The 16,479-nt window shown below is 38.5% G+C and overlaps 1 protein-coding gene across 16 annotated transcripts in view; it reads left to right on the forward strand.

Moving 5' to 3' along the window:
- The window catches only part of PLEKHA1 (pleckstrin homology domain containing A1), a 56,216-nt gene extending 42,194 nt beyond the window's left edge, over positions 1 to 14,022 (forward strand). For 8 of the 16 annotated variants that reach the window (XM_064595373.1, XM_064595375.1, XM_064595376.1 and 5 more), the window contains 5 exons: positions 26 to 94; positions 6,087 to 6,151; positions 6,787 to 6,850; positions 8,690 to 8,779; positions 11,637 to 14,022. In XM_064595373.1, coding sequence (XP_064451443.1) covers positions 26 to 94; positions 6,087 to 6,151; positions 6,787 to 6,850; positions 8,690 to 8,779; positions 11,637 to 11,951 — 603 coding nt within the window. In that variant the 3' untranslated portion in view covers positions 11,952 to 14,022. Of the gene's footprint in view, positions 1 to 25; positions 95 to 6,086; positions 6,152 to 6,786; positions 6,851 to 8,689; positions 8,780 to 10,226; positions 10,376 to 11,636 lie in introns of all 16 variants that reach the window. The other 8 variants (XM_064595377.1, XM_064595378.1, XM_064595381.1 and 5 more) reach the window with 4 other exon arrangements.
- The last annotated feature ends 2,457 nt before the right edge of the window (positions 14,023 to 16,479 follow it).

Below are 16,479 nucleotides of genomic sequence, written 5' to 3' on the forward strand. Positions count from 1 at the left end.
TTATGTCTGTGTTCATCTCTGGTAGATGAAAAACTGGAAGAGAAGATATTTTCAATTGGATGAAAACACAATAGGCTACTTCAAATCTGAACTGGTATGTTGCTCTGTCATAAATGTTGCCTTAAAATGTTTGAGAAGAGTGTTAACACTGTGGTGATTTTAGTGTGTGTGTATAGTTTCTTGTCCTGTTTTCTATTTTTAAAATAATTCTGGTTTTGAGAGGTGCATACAGTTCAGTTTATTTGGTTGTGATGTTTTAATGGTAATTTTGTAAATACATCTTAAATAAAAAGATCATATCTTCAAAGGCATTTCACCTTGAAAGAATTAAAAATATCAGAACTCCTTAGTCTACAGATTTCCTCTAAAGGGGGGCGGGAGGAGATTGTAAGAAGAATTAAGACTCTCAAAGTCAACATTTTAACTCTGTATTTCTACTTTTTTTTCTCTGCCCTCTCTTGATATTTTTTTTTCCTGTTTCAGATTGACTTTTTAAGTTTCCTCATATAAGACCTTTTTATCCTATCTGAAGGTGGAACTAAAGATTGAAATTTTCTCTTTTAACTTGTTTGAGTAACGTCCTCATTTAAAATATTCTTCTCACGCCTGAGTTCTGCAACAGATTGTTGGATAATTTGGATGCTTTTTTAAACCTTACATGTCTGTCCTGGCTGTTCCTGTTTTATGGGACCTTTGCATGGGGATCATATACTTTATTTGAATGAAGGCACCAGAATAGCACTCTCCGGTAGAACTTTCTACACTGATGGAAATGGTCTATATGTGCATTGGCCAGGTTTACTGGCTACATGTGGCTGGTGAATGCTTAAAATACGGCTAGTATGACAGAGGAGCCTGACTTTATTTAATTCTAAAATTAATACGGATTGTTTTTAGTATGTTTTTAATTTAAATAGTTACACATAGCTAGTGGTACTGTATTGGACAGGAGACTACCAGAGAATAGGAAAGGAATATTTTGAGGTTCATCTTAGGTGTCTGTTCTTCTGGGAGGCTTTCCAGACTCCAGATTAAGTGCCTTCTCCTTACACACCATGGTGCCCGATGCCCACATCTATCATAATACCTCCCGCTGTGTTTTGTAATTGTATGCATACTTGTCTTTACCAGTTACTTATGTGAGCTTCTTGAGAGCAAAGATCTCTTTTATTTCTTTTTATGAACACAGCACCTGGTACTTGGTAGATAATTAATAAGTGTTTCTGAATGAATGAAAATTGGCATAGCATAGCAAGAATACCCATTTTAACATGGGTATTTAGCCTTGCTCAGACATCAGATTGTAAGAGCCTCAACTGGAAGTAGTAGTTACTTGGCTCAAAAAGTATCAGACTTGGTGTCTCAGAAGGCTACACGTGTACGTGGTTAGTAGGTTGATTCATTGCTTTTAATTAGTGGCAGTACTCTTGGGAAGAGGTAACGAGACAAGAACTATTATGGAAACATTTACTGAATTTTGAAAACCTGCATGTAGACATGATGCTATAAAATTTGAGATGAAAGAATACTGAACTAACAGATGAGGGAGGGAAATGATGCCATGCGTACGTAGGAATGTGTTAAGCATTTATAATGAGCACAGATAAGGCTGGAATCTAAGTATTTTTATAATTACTTTAATCCGTAACTAAGGTGTGCATTTCCCCCACATTTAACATTTCTGAAATCTCAGGGTGTCTTCGAGTTGCAGGGGCGGGGGGCGGGGGCGGTCAGGCAGCAGCCGTGTGGCAGTTGGCATTGCTCGCGTGCGCACAGCCCCTTGGGTAAGGTCTGCGAAACACCAGCGCCAGATCCTGCAGAGAGGGTGCTGACGGCTCTGAAGACAATCTCAGGGATACAGTGGGGCGTTCTTAAGAAATGCTGCATCCCCAGTTCTCTTAAAGACACAGAGAATGGTATGGAGTGAGAAAGGTTGACATTGATGGCTCTGAGTCAAAAACTGATTGAGAAGAGCTGAAATCCAAATGTGAAGTTTTAAAAAACCTTAGCCAGTTAATTTTGCTTATGTACCTACATAGGCTCAAGAACGATAGATGATAAAAATTGATGCTTAGCGCGTAAAAGGGCTCTTTTATAAAACCTTTTGATCATCTAAAAGTTTAAACAAAAAATAGATAGTATTCTGAACCCCTATATATTCTTCACCCAGATTTTATAATTATCAACACATGGCTAGTTTTGTTTCTTAGGTACCACCACCCACTCTCCCTTCATATTTTGAAGTAACTCCTAGACATATTATTTTCTCTAATTATTTTAGTATGTATTTTTAAAAGATGAGGTGTTAAAAGCTTTTTTAGTAGGTATGAAGGATTTAAGTGCACAATTAAAAAACTGGAGAAAATATTTGTAATATATATCAGGGAGAAAACATTAATATCCCTAAAGAATCTTAAAAATTGAGGGGGTCCTTCCTTACTGTCTGCCCTCTTTTCCTCCCATCAATCCCAAACAGTTCAGACCTATAGTTTCTAGCTGAGGCAGATCAATGTAGGTGTTCATGTGGTGAGCCAGGGGCAGAAGGAGCCACAGTGGCCTGGTGTGGGCAGTCAGAGCCCAAGAAGGATGAGGAGACCGTCCTCTTGGGGCGTTAGCCCAACATGGAAGAGGGAGAAGAGCACATCCACACTGGGAAGAGGGTGGTGGCAGAGATGGGAGAATGTTGACATATGTACTTATTAATAAAATAAGGAAATATATTAAAAGCCAAGTTTCTGTCAAAGGGAATAATAAGTATGGAAATGAGAAAACTTTTATATTAGATTGGAATTGATGTGAACATTTAACATATACAGATAGATGTAGAATTAAAAATGTATTCATGTGCTTACATATATATGCATCTAATATACTTTGTAGCTCTGTGCAACTGAAAAAAACCCACCATTTTCCCCTGAAAGAAACCTAGGCTTGTGGAGAAATGGCAAGATTCCAAAGCTTAAGACAGGAGAAATGATCAGAAACTAAGCCTGGGATGTCTTATATCAGAAAACAAGTGCTCATAGAATGCTAGGGACATGTCAGAAGGACCTAGAATCCAACTTGAAAACATTCCACCTTACCATATTGGGGGCATTTTGAGTATCAAAATAAGTAATGATGGTAACAGATTATTGCCCTTTGAATAAAGTAGGAATCCATGAACCCACATAGATATAAATGAGTGAATGCATGAGTGTACATACATATGTGTGATGAGGAACCAGAGATCACAAAGCTTCAAAGTCCCTGTCTACAAAATACACATTAAGTACAAAAAGGGAAATAGCAACTTTACAGTGATAGAATTACTGCTGTCAGATACCACTCTAATCAGGTGATCAGATGGTTAGAGTGGACTTCAACAGTGGTGAGATGAATTAAAATTATTTACCACCTGACAGGATAGCTTGAGAAGGTTGTTGCCCCATTTCTGTGATGTTCCTGCCAAAGATGCCTAACCTGAATCTAATCTTCGGGGAGGATCAGACACACCCAAATCAGGGATGTTCTCCAGAGTAACTGCCCTGGAGCCTTCAGTAGAGTCAAGATTGTGGGAGTCAAGGACAGAATGAGGAAAAGAAAGATACGATGAGTTAAATGCAGTCTGTGATTCTGAACTGAATTCTTTTTAATAAAGGACATTTGGGGGACACTCTCCTGATTTCGATGGTTGTATTGTGATAAGAGGATGTCTTTGTGGGAAATACTCTCTAAATTGAAGGGCAGTGGGGGCCAGGTCAGCAACTCACTCTGAAATGGTTCGGGAAAGTTAGGTCTTTGTGCTGTGTTTTCAGCCTTTGTCTAAGTTTGTGGTTGGCTCAAAGTTTACAGAGAGAGAAAACCAATGAGGAAAATATCTGGTAGAAAAAGGAGTAAAAGACGTGAATAGATAGTTCATTTACAAAGAAATTTAAATGGCCTTTAAGCATATATAAGATATTCAACATCACTTGTAATTAGAGCAGCACAAGTTAAAACCTCACAGAAATATTACTTCTCATCTATCATGACAAAGCCATGGTTGAGTGAAGAGATGGGCTGTCCTCTTCCCCCCCAAACAAGTATAAATGCTATTCTCTAACAAAAGGAATGTGGAACCTTGGAGAGATGGCACATTTCAGAGGTGGGGCAGGGATAGGACGAGCTGAGCCTGGAAGAGCTAGTTGTGACAGAAAATAAGGAAGTGGCTCAGAGAATGATGGGGACATGACAAAAGGACGCAAACCCAGCTTGCAGGGGCTCCCAGTGCCTAAAACTCATACAGTTTGAGCACCTAACTAAATAATGATAGCAATGGATTACAACCCAGAGAATCAAAGAAGTAAATGGAAGGAAAAGCATTTCCTTAGAGCAAAATTCCAGCTAATATATGTAGATGAATTGATGGGGTTAGGAAAAAAAAATCAACATTCGGCAGCTACTACAGTAATGGTTTCAGGCAGGAATCCTCCCAAGTTTGATAAAACTCATGGGCAAAACAATGAAGGGAAACTGGGTATTCCGTAGGCTCCAAGTATCTTCCCACAAGATAATAACGACAAAGGAGAAGAGGGTGACTTTCTAGTTACTGGCAAACATGACAGTAAGACATGAGGGTTAATGTCCTTGTAATGGGACACACCACTCTCATGAACTCCCTGAGAATGATGGGATGAGAAGAACATAGCTCATCTGTGGTTTCCCGCCAAAACTGTACAGCTTGAATCCAAGCATGGTTAACATCAGACAAGTCCAAATCAAGGGACATTGTACAAAATAACTGGCCTGGACTCTGGAAAACTCTAAAGGTTGTGAAAGAGAAAAAAAGACGGCAGAACTCTTCCACGGTCAAGGACACGAAGAGACATGACCGCTAAATACGAGGTCTGATTCAAATTGAACCCTGCAGCAGAAAAGCCATAGTTTTCCTGTTTCTGTCAAGGATACTGCTGGGCAGTTAATGAGCTCTGAAGATGGTCTATAGATTAGATAACAGTATTGCAGCAGTATGGAGTCTCGTAATTGGACCGGGGTTATAGAAGAGAACGTTCTTGTTTTAGGAAATACGCACTAAAGTATTTAGTAGTAAAGTGCATCCTGTCTATGACTTGCCTTCAGACATTTCAGGAAAGGTATATACACACACACCATAGTCACATACATGAACACAAACAGAATGGTGTAGCAAACGTAAAATTTTAACATCTTGGAAAACAGGGTACAACGTACACAGAAATCCTTTATACTATTTTTGTAAGCCTTTTATAGTCTAAAATTATTTTAATTTTTTTCCCTAAGATTTTATTTATTTATTTGACAGAGAGAGACACAGCGAGAGAGGGAACACAAGCAGGGGGAGTGGGAGAGGGAGAAGCAGGCTTCCCGCGGAGCAGGGAGCCCGATGCGGGGCTCGATCCCAGGACCCTGGGACCATGACCTGAGCCGAAGACAGACGCTCAACGACTGAGCCACCCAGGCGCCCTAAAATTATTTTAGAATGAACTATTTTGTAAACTTAAAGGTCTGTAATTTTTTTTTAAAGTGTCTGGCGTGGTTTAGCTTTTTCTTGGTGCTGCGTCAAGTAATGGTATGTCTCAACCTTAGGGTATGATATTCAGTGAAATACGGCATATAGTATTTCATGGAATGCATAGGGTAAATACGGTATTCGGAACCAGTTGTGTCCTGTATCTAGTTTTGCAATCTTAAATGAGGTACCTAATGTGTGAGGCTTAGTTTCCTCGGGTGAATAGTGGTGCATACACTGTGGGGTTGTGGAAAGTTTACGTGAGGTGATAGGTTTAAAAACTAGCAGATGCCCTGGCACTTAGTAAATGTTCAATAAATTGTGCTTGTTAAAATAAGGTACTCATATAAGAGTGACATTCTTTAAATGACAAATGTAATTCAGAGAAGCTGGGCGTTTGCTACGCTGGTCTAGTACCTGAGCTCTTCTGACGTCGGGTGGTTCAGGAAGGTAGATACAGGTCTTGGACATGCTTCAAGAGAGACGCACGGCTTTCATACAGACCTCCAGGTAGGACAACTACATCTTAAGAAGGATTTTAAGAATATACCTCATGTACCTGTTGCTTTTTTGCCAGGAAAAAGAACCCCTCCGTGTAATACCACTTAAAGAGGTTCATAAAGTCCAGGAATGTAAGCAGAGGTAAGCACCAGCTCTCACTTAGTGCCTGGCACAACTTACTAATACTCAGCAGTGCCTTAGTTTGATTGATGTGTGCAGATGATATTTTTCCGTGTTATTTCTAGTGTTATTTTTAACTCTTCATAGTTGGGATATGCTCGAACCTACAAAATCCTTAGATTAAAGTATTGAGATACTTTTTGTTTCATTTGAAAACTAAAAGTTAAGAAACAATCCCTAGGCTTATTAATGGGAAGGAAAAATTTTAATGTGAACGACTTCTAACATATTTGACAGATTGACATATTACTAATTTTAGTATTTGGAAGTTGCTGCAGAATAGGGCTTTATAAGAAAATGTGTTAACTGTGCCAGTGTTTCTTTGAGCAGACTGATTTATTAGCAGTTGAAAACTTTGAATTTTAAACTTCTTTTACGAATCTTTTTTAAAAATGTATATAACTATATAAAATATATAAAATTTAGTACAAGAATAAATTGAAAAAGATGCTAATTTGGTTTTGCTAGATTACACCAGTATTTTATCTCTATTTATTTTCTTGTTGACATATATTTGGTGCTAGATAAACAAGTGAAAGAAACACTATCCAATAACTGCTACTTACGTGCAATTGGACGTTTGTTTTTGTTGACAGTGACATAATGATGAGGGACAATCTCTTTGAAATTGTAACATCGTCTCGAACTTTCTATGTGCAGGTGAGATACTTCTTTAGAGATTATAGATCCTCCTACCAAGAGATTAATAATTTTAGAGGTGAAATAAATATAAATAAACTTGTTGCTTATGTGAATAAGAAAAGAAAAACATGACAACTGTAATTCGCAACTTAAAAAAATGTTATATATAAAATTATTGGTAGGTCATATGTTCAGCAAATAGGGGTACTCTTTGTTCTGAATTGGCAGAATAGAATTAAGTAGTATTTGTGGGAAGGGAAATGCTGTTTTAACTTAGATGCTAACTTTCAATTTGGATTATTTTTGCACATATTTTAGAATTCTGATTGTATCATTTTTGGTAATTTTAGAAATGGGGTCTAAAATACCCATAATAAAAATAGATCACACTGGTGGTAGATAGGCATCCTGTATTTAAGTTTAAAATACACTTTTTACTTACACAGCAAATTAGAGTGAAAGGTTTTTTTTAAAGAACACTTGTTTTATGAAAGTTGCATATGATTATTGCATAAAATTTGGAAAATATAGAAAAATATGAAGAAAAGGGTATAAAACATACTAAATCCCACATTCAGGAAACCATTCTTATTTTAGTGTCTTTTTATTATTTTTATTTTTTTTTATTTTTTTAATTTTTTATTTTTTTTTAAAGATTTTATTTATTTATCTGAGACAGAGAGAATGAGAGAGACAGAGAGCACATGAGAGGGGGGAGGGTCAGAGGGAGAAGCAGGCTCCCTGCGGAGCAAGGAGCCCAATGCGGGACTTGATCCCGGGACTCCAGGATCATGACCTGAGCTGAAGGCAGTCGCTTAACCAACTGAGCCACCCAGGCGCCCTTTAATGTCTTTTTAAAAGCATATATTTTTATAACAAGTGGGGTCATATGAAGTACACAGTGATATATTCTGTTAAATATATTACAGTCTTTTTTCCCCACATCATTAAAAATTCTGTAAAAACTTTTACAACTGCACCGTACTCTAGTGTTTGAATGCTCTGCAGTTAAACTGTTTCTCTGCTCCTCTGTAACTGATTATTCACATAGTTTTTGTACATTTACTATGATAAACAATGTGGTGAACATTTTTGTGCTTAAGTTTGCCTGGATTTCTTCTTTAGTTTCTAGATCAGGAATAACTGTCAGAGCATAAACCTTTTTAAACCCCCTTTTTTGCCAAATTTATTTCTAGATTTGTGCTTTACCTTTGCCTGCTTTGAGTTTTTCCTTTAAAAGTCCTTGTTATAATCATTGGTTCGAAAGAACGTGACGTAACTTAAAATCTTTGAACACAAGTAAAGGGCAGTATCTCTACACCCCTCTTAGGTCCTGTTTAATTGGATTTAAAGTCATAGTAAAGTTTTAAATTCACATTGGAAAGCAAGGTCCTATCAAGGAATATGATACTTTGGACTATGACTACCAGTATTTCTTCCAGTATTTAGTTAGTACTAGAGAAGATTTCTAGAAAAATAATATATAAAATGATGTCAAAATGTTTTCTAACTGCACAATTACATAAATACTCTTGTAATAGATTCAGACAATATAGCAGTAGATAGAGCAAAATGAGGTTTGACTTTGACTTCTTCCTCTTGTTTTCTCTCCAGAAGTATTGATATTGACACTTTTTGGTGTCTGATCTTAAAATATCAGGTCTCCCAACTTTTGTCTCTATAGTAACTTACCTGCAAAACCTGGCTTTAAAAAGCGATTTCTAAAATTTTCTGGAAACCATTGCCTTGGAATGATTTTGTTGTTGACCCTGTAATTTACCAAAATGAATACATTGAATTTGTAGACGTAGGAGCTGATTTTGAGGACAAACTGACTGAGTCCTTTCTCTCCTTTAGGCTGATAGTCCTGAGGAGATGCACAGTTGGATTAAAGCGGTCTCTGGTGCCATTGTAGCACAGCGGGGGCCTGGCCGATCAGCGTCTTCTGTATGTTTCCTGTTCTCTGGGGTGATACTCCCTAGGGCCCCCCCATCCTGTCGAGTTCTTTTCTTTCCTCTCCCCCTAGTCCTTCTGGTTTCTTTCTGTATTGAGATTTATTTGCATGTTGACTTTCATACCAATTGGACTTGCAAAAAAATAATGCATTTCTAATTTAATGCTTCCTTGTAGTGTTATGTATACATAACTTTCTGTGCATTGTATTGTCTTAAATGCACAAGCAGGGCAACTAAAGAATGAACGTTTCCTTGCTTTGTTTTAGGAGTTCTTACTTGTCACTAGGTCTAGATTTGTTACAACTGGACAGATTCTTAGTATGGGAAGTGGCCTAATCCTGTAAAGCACCTGAGGTTGTAGCATTACAGAGTTTGCCAAAAGCCTCAGTTTCCTCTTTACTCCCTCTAATTTCAGTTAAGGATTTTTTTGACTTACTAGTGCCCTAAGACCTTTGAGCAGCTGGACCCTGATTTAATACGATTTCCTGTTCTCAGCCACATTTTCCATCACATGTTCTCATTTTCATTTTCTTGTAGGGTGATTTAAAAACGTGCTGTTTTTCACTATCATAATTGTCTTTGTGGTAATATAATAAAATTGAAATGTTAAACATTTTCAGAAATAATAAGAAAAATGTTTTTAATTTATCATGTTCAAGAACATCATAGGAATAAGATTTGGCTTTAGAATACCTTGGTCACTGGTCTCTCACCCGAAAATACAAATTCTACTGAGGAATAGAAAAAAAAATTTTTTTAAAGATTTTATTTGTCAAAAAGAGAGAGCACAAGCAGGGGGTACGGCAGGCAGAGGGAGAAGCAGGCTCCCCACTGAGCAAGGAGCCCGATGTGGGACTTGATCCCAGGACCCCGGAATCATGACCTGAGCCGAAGGCAGACGCTTAACCAACTGAGCCACCCAGGCGTCCCGAGAAAAAAAAAAATTTTAAGTGTCTTGAAATGTAGCACTTTCGTCTGCAGAATGTAGTCTAACATGTAGCATGAAAGCCTTTATTACCTTCTACAGATTTGTTGTTAATGCCAGATATTCTGCACTTTTGGTATTTTTCTGGTAGTAACTCTTTTCATAGTTTCCTGGTAGTGATAACTAAGATAAGTAAATACAAATCCATGTTTCTCACCTCTTAAATTACTCTCCTTATATCCTTTTTGGAATATCTTAGAAGTCACTTTCATAGGTATTAATTTTGTAACTGCCTGTGTTTTATGTGACCTGATTTTCAGCAGCCAAGTATGAGACTCTCTGCAAAAATGGTGTCTGTTGGGAAGAGGAAAAATTGGAGAAGGGCACTTGTGTTTTGTGCTTTGTGGTGGGGGCAAAGTGGACTCTCTAGCTGTAACTGTCAGCAGAACTTTCTCTTTTCCTCCCTCTCCCCAGTATAGGTTAACTCTAATCTTAGCTTTGCACTGTGTTCCAGATGCGGCAGGCCAGAAGGCTGTCGAATCCTTGTATACAGAGGTATACATCAAGAACTGGTGAATGCAGCACGTATGTGGGCTCTCACGCAAACGTGCCTTCTTACTAGAGGGCCCGGACTCACTCACTACTTACAACTGATCGTAGAAAGTTGAGTTAACCAAACTGCCTTTTGCAGTTACCGTAACTGACTTTGTCAACACTAACGCAAACTGTTTCACTACAGTCATCCGGTTGGATATGTATATTTAAACAACAATGAAAAAGATACATCATAAAAAAAAAAATGGAACCTTACTAATTGAAAAAGTCACATTAAGCTGTCTTCTGAATTAATTTACTGAATTGCCACAAGTTTCAACTTCTATATTTTATGTATTTTGAAATTTTTTATACTACACCACTTAACTGCACCCTTGTTCTAATAATATATGCAGACTCATGCATGCATATACATTGGATAAACCCTACATTACTGTAGATGGCATGGCATTTTAAATCTCAGGTGAAGTGTAGCCAGCTCCTGGGAATCTGTAGTGTTTTGTCAGTTTGTAGCACTTTGTTTTCAAAGCCACTGACTGGTGTCATACGTGAGTGCAGTAGGACAGGAACTGTATGGCAGTGCATTTGGAATGGTCATATTAAGGCTATCTTTAGTTAGAAGCAAATTGAAATTAAGATTCACAGCTGATAGTTATTTCACCACAGTTTTGCTAAATGATTAAATACGTACCCTTTGCTACCTTTAAAATCTTTAACCATATGAGTGTATGACATATTCCAAACTAAATAAATGCCATGAAAGGAACAGTGAGAAGACTGTGCTATTACAGGTTGCAGCAAAATTCAGGGATGAAAAACGAAGTTTGTCAGACTGCCAGACAAAATCGTAGGTTTGAAAAACAGTGAGTTCCACTTATTAAAGAAATACGGCCTTTCCTTTTTATAGTCTGCATTTTTATTTTTTTATCTCCCTACACTATGTGGGAGGATGCCTAGTGTTGATTGAGAAGATTCTCTTCAATAGAGTGGCAGAGCTGGTGGGCCCCCTTCCAGACACAGTTCGGGTGCAGTGGGAGCACTGCACTCGGGGGAGGCCGGCTGAGTCTTCCAAGTGGCAAAGCTTTGGTGACAGAACTGGTTTCTTAGTGGAAATGGTGGTTGACTGTCACGGCTTTAACCTCACTCCTAAAAATGCATTGCTTTGGGAAAGAACTTGCACACGGGTGCTGCATGGCTCGTGCTTCTGCTCCGCGCGCGGGCGCGTGTGCGCGTGTGCGTGCGTGCGTGTGCGTGTGTGCGCGCGTGCGCGTGCGCGTGGTGTTCGTCCTTCAGAGAAGAAAGTCTCGCGCTGAGTTACTAGCTTGGTCGTTCGGGTTTGAGCGCGTCTGACCCCCGCTCCTCTTTGCAGGAGCCTTCCAGCCGGCCTCCCGAACCCAGGCCCGCTCTCCACTCTGCCGGTGCAGCCGCCGCCGCCTCACATTCCGCAGCCCCTCGCAGCAGCTCTTTGGTCGCAAGCCTTACCGTGGGGCAGCGAGGATTTCACGAGTCTCTTGCCGAGGCCAAGCCAGGCGGCCTCGAGGTCCAGACTGTCTCTCCAGGAGAACCCGCTTCCAAAGTGACTGAGCAAGCTCCGCGAAGACCTCCAAGTAGAAACGGCCCCCAGGAGGAGCACTGTGCCCCGCTGGACTTGGACGACGCGAGCCTTCCGGTGAGCGACGTGTGAGACGGAAGCGCGCGGAGCCGCACCTGCCTCCGCAGCCCTTGGAGCCAAAGATGACAGAGGATGAAACGGTTTTTGATACGTGTGTTACACTGCCTCTCTGATGTACTCTTCATAAGCTGGTAGACCAAGAATCCCGGGAGTGGCCCAACTAAATGTAATTTCCTTAAAAAACCAACAAGACGAAAGAACGACCGCGAGAAAAAAACCTAGTGTTTGAGTATCAACTGTCTGAAGCTTTGTGTGCTCTCTTTCGGGTGATGAAAACGTGTGTGGTGTCTTCCCCTAGTGAATCTGACAATTTAAATGTTTAACAACTTAAAACGTTAAAAATGCTTATTAACTATTAATTACTTTGGTTCTTTTTAAAATGCTACTCAGAGTTCCTGTTAGATGCTTGGTATTGACATACTCTTACTGAATGAGATGTTGGCAGACTAATACCTAAAATCATGATGTCTGTGGTGCTGTAAAATTTATTCTACGACGTGGACAGTTGGGAAACGATAACCATCTTTGATGCTCTGGATCTCACGGTGAGCGGCAAGTGTTGAGTAGAGGGTATCACTGGACCTGTTCGTGAGGGTTGTAGGCGGCACGGGATGGAAATTAGAACTCACACAACTGTGCCTTGGACGTGGATTTGAAAAAACTTGGGACTTGCAGCATCAGACAGTGAAAATGATTTGGTATGAAGTTTCTGGGAGATCTGATTTTCATACCGAGGTTTTATAAGTAGTTCTTATTTCTATATTTGGATCAATGAAAGACCTCAAGTTGATATGTAAAGTCATACTGCCCTTAGCCGTACGATTGCAGCCTCCCCTTTTTGTCACTGATTAACCTCTATTCAAGCGCCTGTGTCTTCTCACCTTGTTGGACAATGTTGTCGGACTGATGTTCTCAGAAGTCCTACGTGATCGGTTTTAAACATTGGGATAAAATTAACTTCCAGTAGCATAGTCCTCTCGTGGTCAAGATGCCAGAATGCTTTTATTCTCCTACCTGTGTGATACAGAGGTTGTAAAACACAGATTTGAGTATACATTTAATCATGGGGATATCGTGAATGTCAGCACCGTTCTGAAAACCCTTAGTTTCAAGTGTAATAGATCAGTTTGAAGTGCCATTTTTAATGGTTGAGTTTCAAACATTTGCTTTAAGAAAATAGTCTTGAATTTCACATGCTGCTATTTTTATGATATTTTGCCATCTTACTGTACTGTTTTGTTTTGAGTTCGTATGTGACACTGTTTCTCCTTTGCGTTTTCTAAGATGACGTCTTGTTTGAGAAAGAGGGGGAGAGATTTCCTATTTCCTACGCAGTGGTGGGGTCCAGAGGTTACTATCTGTTATAGTGGAATTATCATGGAATCAGTTTAAAAATCCAAATGCATAAAGTGCACCACTCAATTTTTTTATTCACAAGCTAATACTTTGAAAAGTTATATTTCAGTTTTTTTTCTTTTTTGCAGCTACATTGGAAAATGGTAGAAGGGAAAGGTTTGAAGTAGATATCATATTTTCTGCTGATATATCCATTATAATGGCTCTTTTGAAAGTTACTTTTTCATGAAAACACCTAAGAAATCTTGTATAGACAGTTTGCAATATTCAGGAGCCTCATGCTTTTTTCTTTGGTACAGCTTCTACATTGCATGTTCATTTTAGCATATTTTGGTATTGGTAATTTGATATATTTCATAGTGGCAAAATACTAGCTCTATTTTGGGGCTTTTTATAGAACTACCCTTGTATTCAGTAGCATAGGAAAATGTTCTTGTGATTATCAGGGTCTCCTAATATTTATCTCAATACTTTTATAATTCTATGAAAATTATTTAATTATTTTAAAACATACTTTTCTTGTAAATATGTCACATCTGAATTGTTAAAAAATTACTTTGAATACCTTAATATTTGCTGCATTTTTTTCCTGTATATATAATGTCTTCTTTCAGAACGGGAATGTACGTGTGCTTCCCAGTGTTTACTTTTACGTCTGTTATCTTTATAATGTCAAACTGGTTGAACACTGTAATGACTTGAGAATAAACTCAAAATTCTAACTTAACTTCTCCTTTGGCTTGGTTCCGCTCTGGTGTGAACAAGTAATAGAACTAGTACAAAATACGGGTAATTGACTGGAATTTATATATTTAAGGACAGACTCATTATTTGGTAACCTTTGAAAGGCATAGTTTGATCTAAAATTGCACAAGGGAAGATGATTGGTTTTGGAAAAAAGGGCTTGCTTATTTTGCTTCACTGAAACAAAAGAAAAACATGTCTCCAAAAGCACTATGATATGTTGGCTTCAGACCGTACGTGGATTTGTCCAGGCTGCTTTTGCCGTGCCTGATTATTGGTTAGACTGCATGCGGCATGAGCAAGGCCGGTGCAGAGGGTGTTTCCATTCCCAGACGGGCTGTCGACGTGTGTTTACCAGTGTTGGGGGTTTTCTTTTTCAGACCCACTGTGTGTAACAGAGTCCATGTCTGCTCTACAGCCAGCGTCTAATGCTGATGGAATTGGATAAAGGCTATCTTAGTAATCTTTATTAACTGGCGCAACTTAATTTTCTTTCCCTGAAAAGTATTTTAAATGTTTTTATTTTTTAAAAACCCAAAATGAGAAAGTTCTAAACTTTGTTGCTTTCGCAGAAAAGAGATCCCTTTCTCAGCTTTTTTTTTTTTTTTTTCTTCTAGCTGCATTTCAGGAATTTTCTTTGAGTGGTTCTTGTACCTTTATCAAGACGTAACATTAGGTGAGGCGGGAAATACTTGTATTAAAAAGTGCAGTGACATAAACAGCTTAATACCAGATGTGGTAAGAATTTTCCTTGTCTTTCTACGGGTTTGACAGTCTACATCAGACATGATGAAAATACACTTAGTTAGATGGGTTTGTATTTTCCATTTGCAACCTTATCCGTGTTACCCATACCCAAAATTATTTGCATATTTTTATTTTTTAATGACTTATGAAAATTATAGTTTTTCAAACCTCACATAAGACTTACTGAAAATATTACTGAATTGGGGTTAGCATTTACAATTTTGATTGATAAAATTAGTATTCCATTTTCCAGACATTTTTTAAAGTGAGTAGTGCCTTCCTATGGGGCAGTGATGTGGTAACAGCGCCACCTCCTGGTCATGTCTTTGCTAAATTTAAAGTAATCTGTAGTCCCCTTTATTTCACTCATCATAGAAATTAGGGAAGATATGTAATTGCATAGGATACTTTTGAAATTAATATAAAATTTAAGTCAACATTTGCAAATGACTTCTTTAAACTATTTGGAGAGAATTACAGATTCACATGGAGTTGTAAGAGTTCTTGCATATCCTTTATTCAGCTTTTCCCAGTGATAATATACTGAAAATCTGTAGTAAAATATTATAATCAGGATATTGACACAAATACAGTCAAGATACAAAACAATTGCATCATCACAAGGACCTCCTTTATAGCCACACCTGCATCCCATTTTACAGGTTTGGAAATAAACTTAGTAATATTAGGTTTAAGATCCAATTCTTTTGGGACCCCTGGGGTGGCTCCCAGAGTCCTGGGATGAGCCTCGAGCCGGGCTCCCTGCTCCTCGCAGGAAGCCTGCCACTCCCCCTGCTTGTGTGCGCTTGTGCTCTCTCTCTCTGTCAAATAAAATCTTTTAAAAAAAGACCACAATTATTTTGATACCAGCGTTTGGGCTCTCAACTATTATGGTATTAACTGCCTTGGTAGAAGTCTCTAAAACTATTCTTTGTTTATATTGTCCTATCTCCAGGTTATTAAATGAGTTTAATTTTTCATTCAATCTATTTTTAACGTTTCTCAGAACCATAGTATTTCAAATGATAGAAATTTTAAAATAATAATTTCTTTATATATTGATTTAAATTTAACACTTGAGAATAGTATGTAAGTATCCTGATCATAACCTCCCTGAGAAATTTTAAGCCCGGATATTAGACATTGTATAAATTTAATAAGATTACCAGAATAAGGACTATAAAATAAAATCGTTTCAGGATGCCAAATTCTTGTATTGGAAATAGTTGGAGGGACTGGTTCTAATCACCTGTAGGGTGGGAAGCTTTTGACCTTCTAATGTAAGATCTGGGGTCAACTCGGTGTCTCCAGCATATGATACGCAGTGCCCAGGAGACCTAAGAAGATGATGATGTCCACAAGGAATCCGTGGAGAGAAAAATAAAGTGTGGTATGTAATAAAGTCACGTGTGGAAGACCACAGTAGCATGGAAATCCACACGTGCAGAGAGCGACGTGACCGGCGAGTGACGCAGTGGGTGACAGAAGCATTGTGCTGTAGGGGCCTCCAAAAGGTCCCAGAAGAGAAGAAGGTACTTATGAGTAAAAACTATGTGACATGACAGTACATTTCAGATGTTGATTTGGGATTTGAAGGGCCCAAATTGGTGCTAAAATGTAAATATTCTCCTAAACGTCGTTACCTCTTTCTCCCTCCCAAACTGTGATCCTTGTATCAGCCACACTAGTTTTC

This window comes from Mirounga angustirostris, unplaced genomic scaffold (assembly GCF_029215605.1).
Source record: "Mirounga angustirostris isolate CCGP_5_RB_7025 unplaced genomic scaffold, mMirAng1.0.hap1 SCAF_6, whole genome shotgun sequence".
In the NCBI taxonomy this organism is placed as follows: domain Eukaryota; kingdom Metazoa; phylum Chordata; class Mammalia; order Carnivora; family Phocidae; genus Mirounga; species Mirounga angustirostris.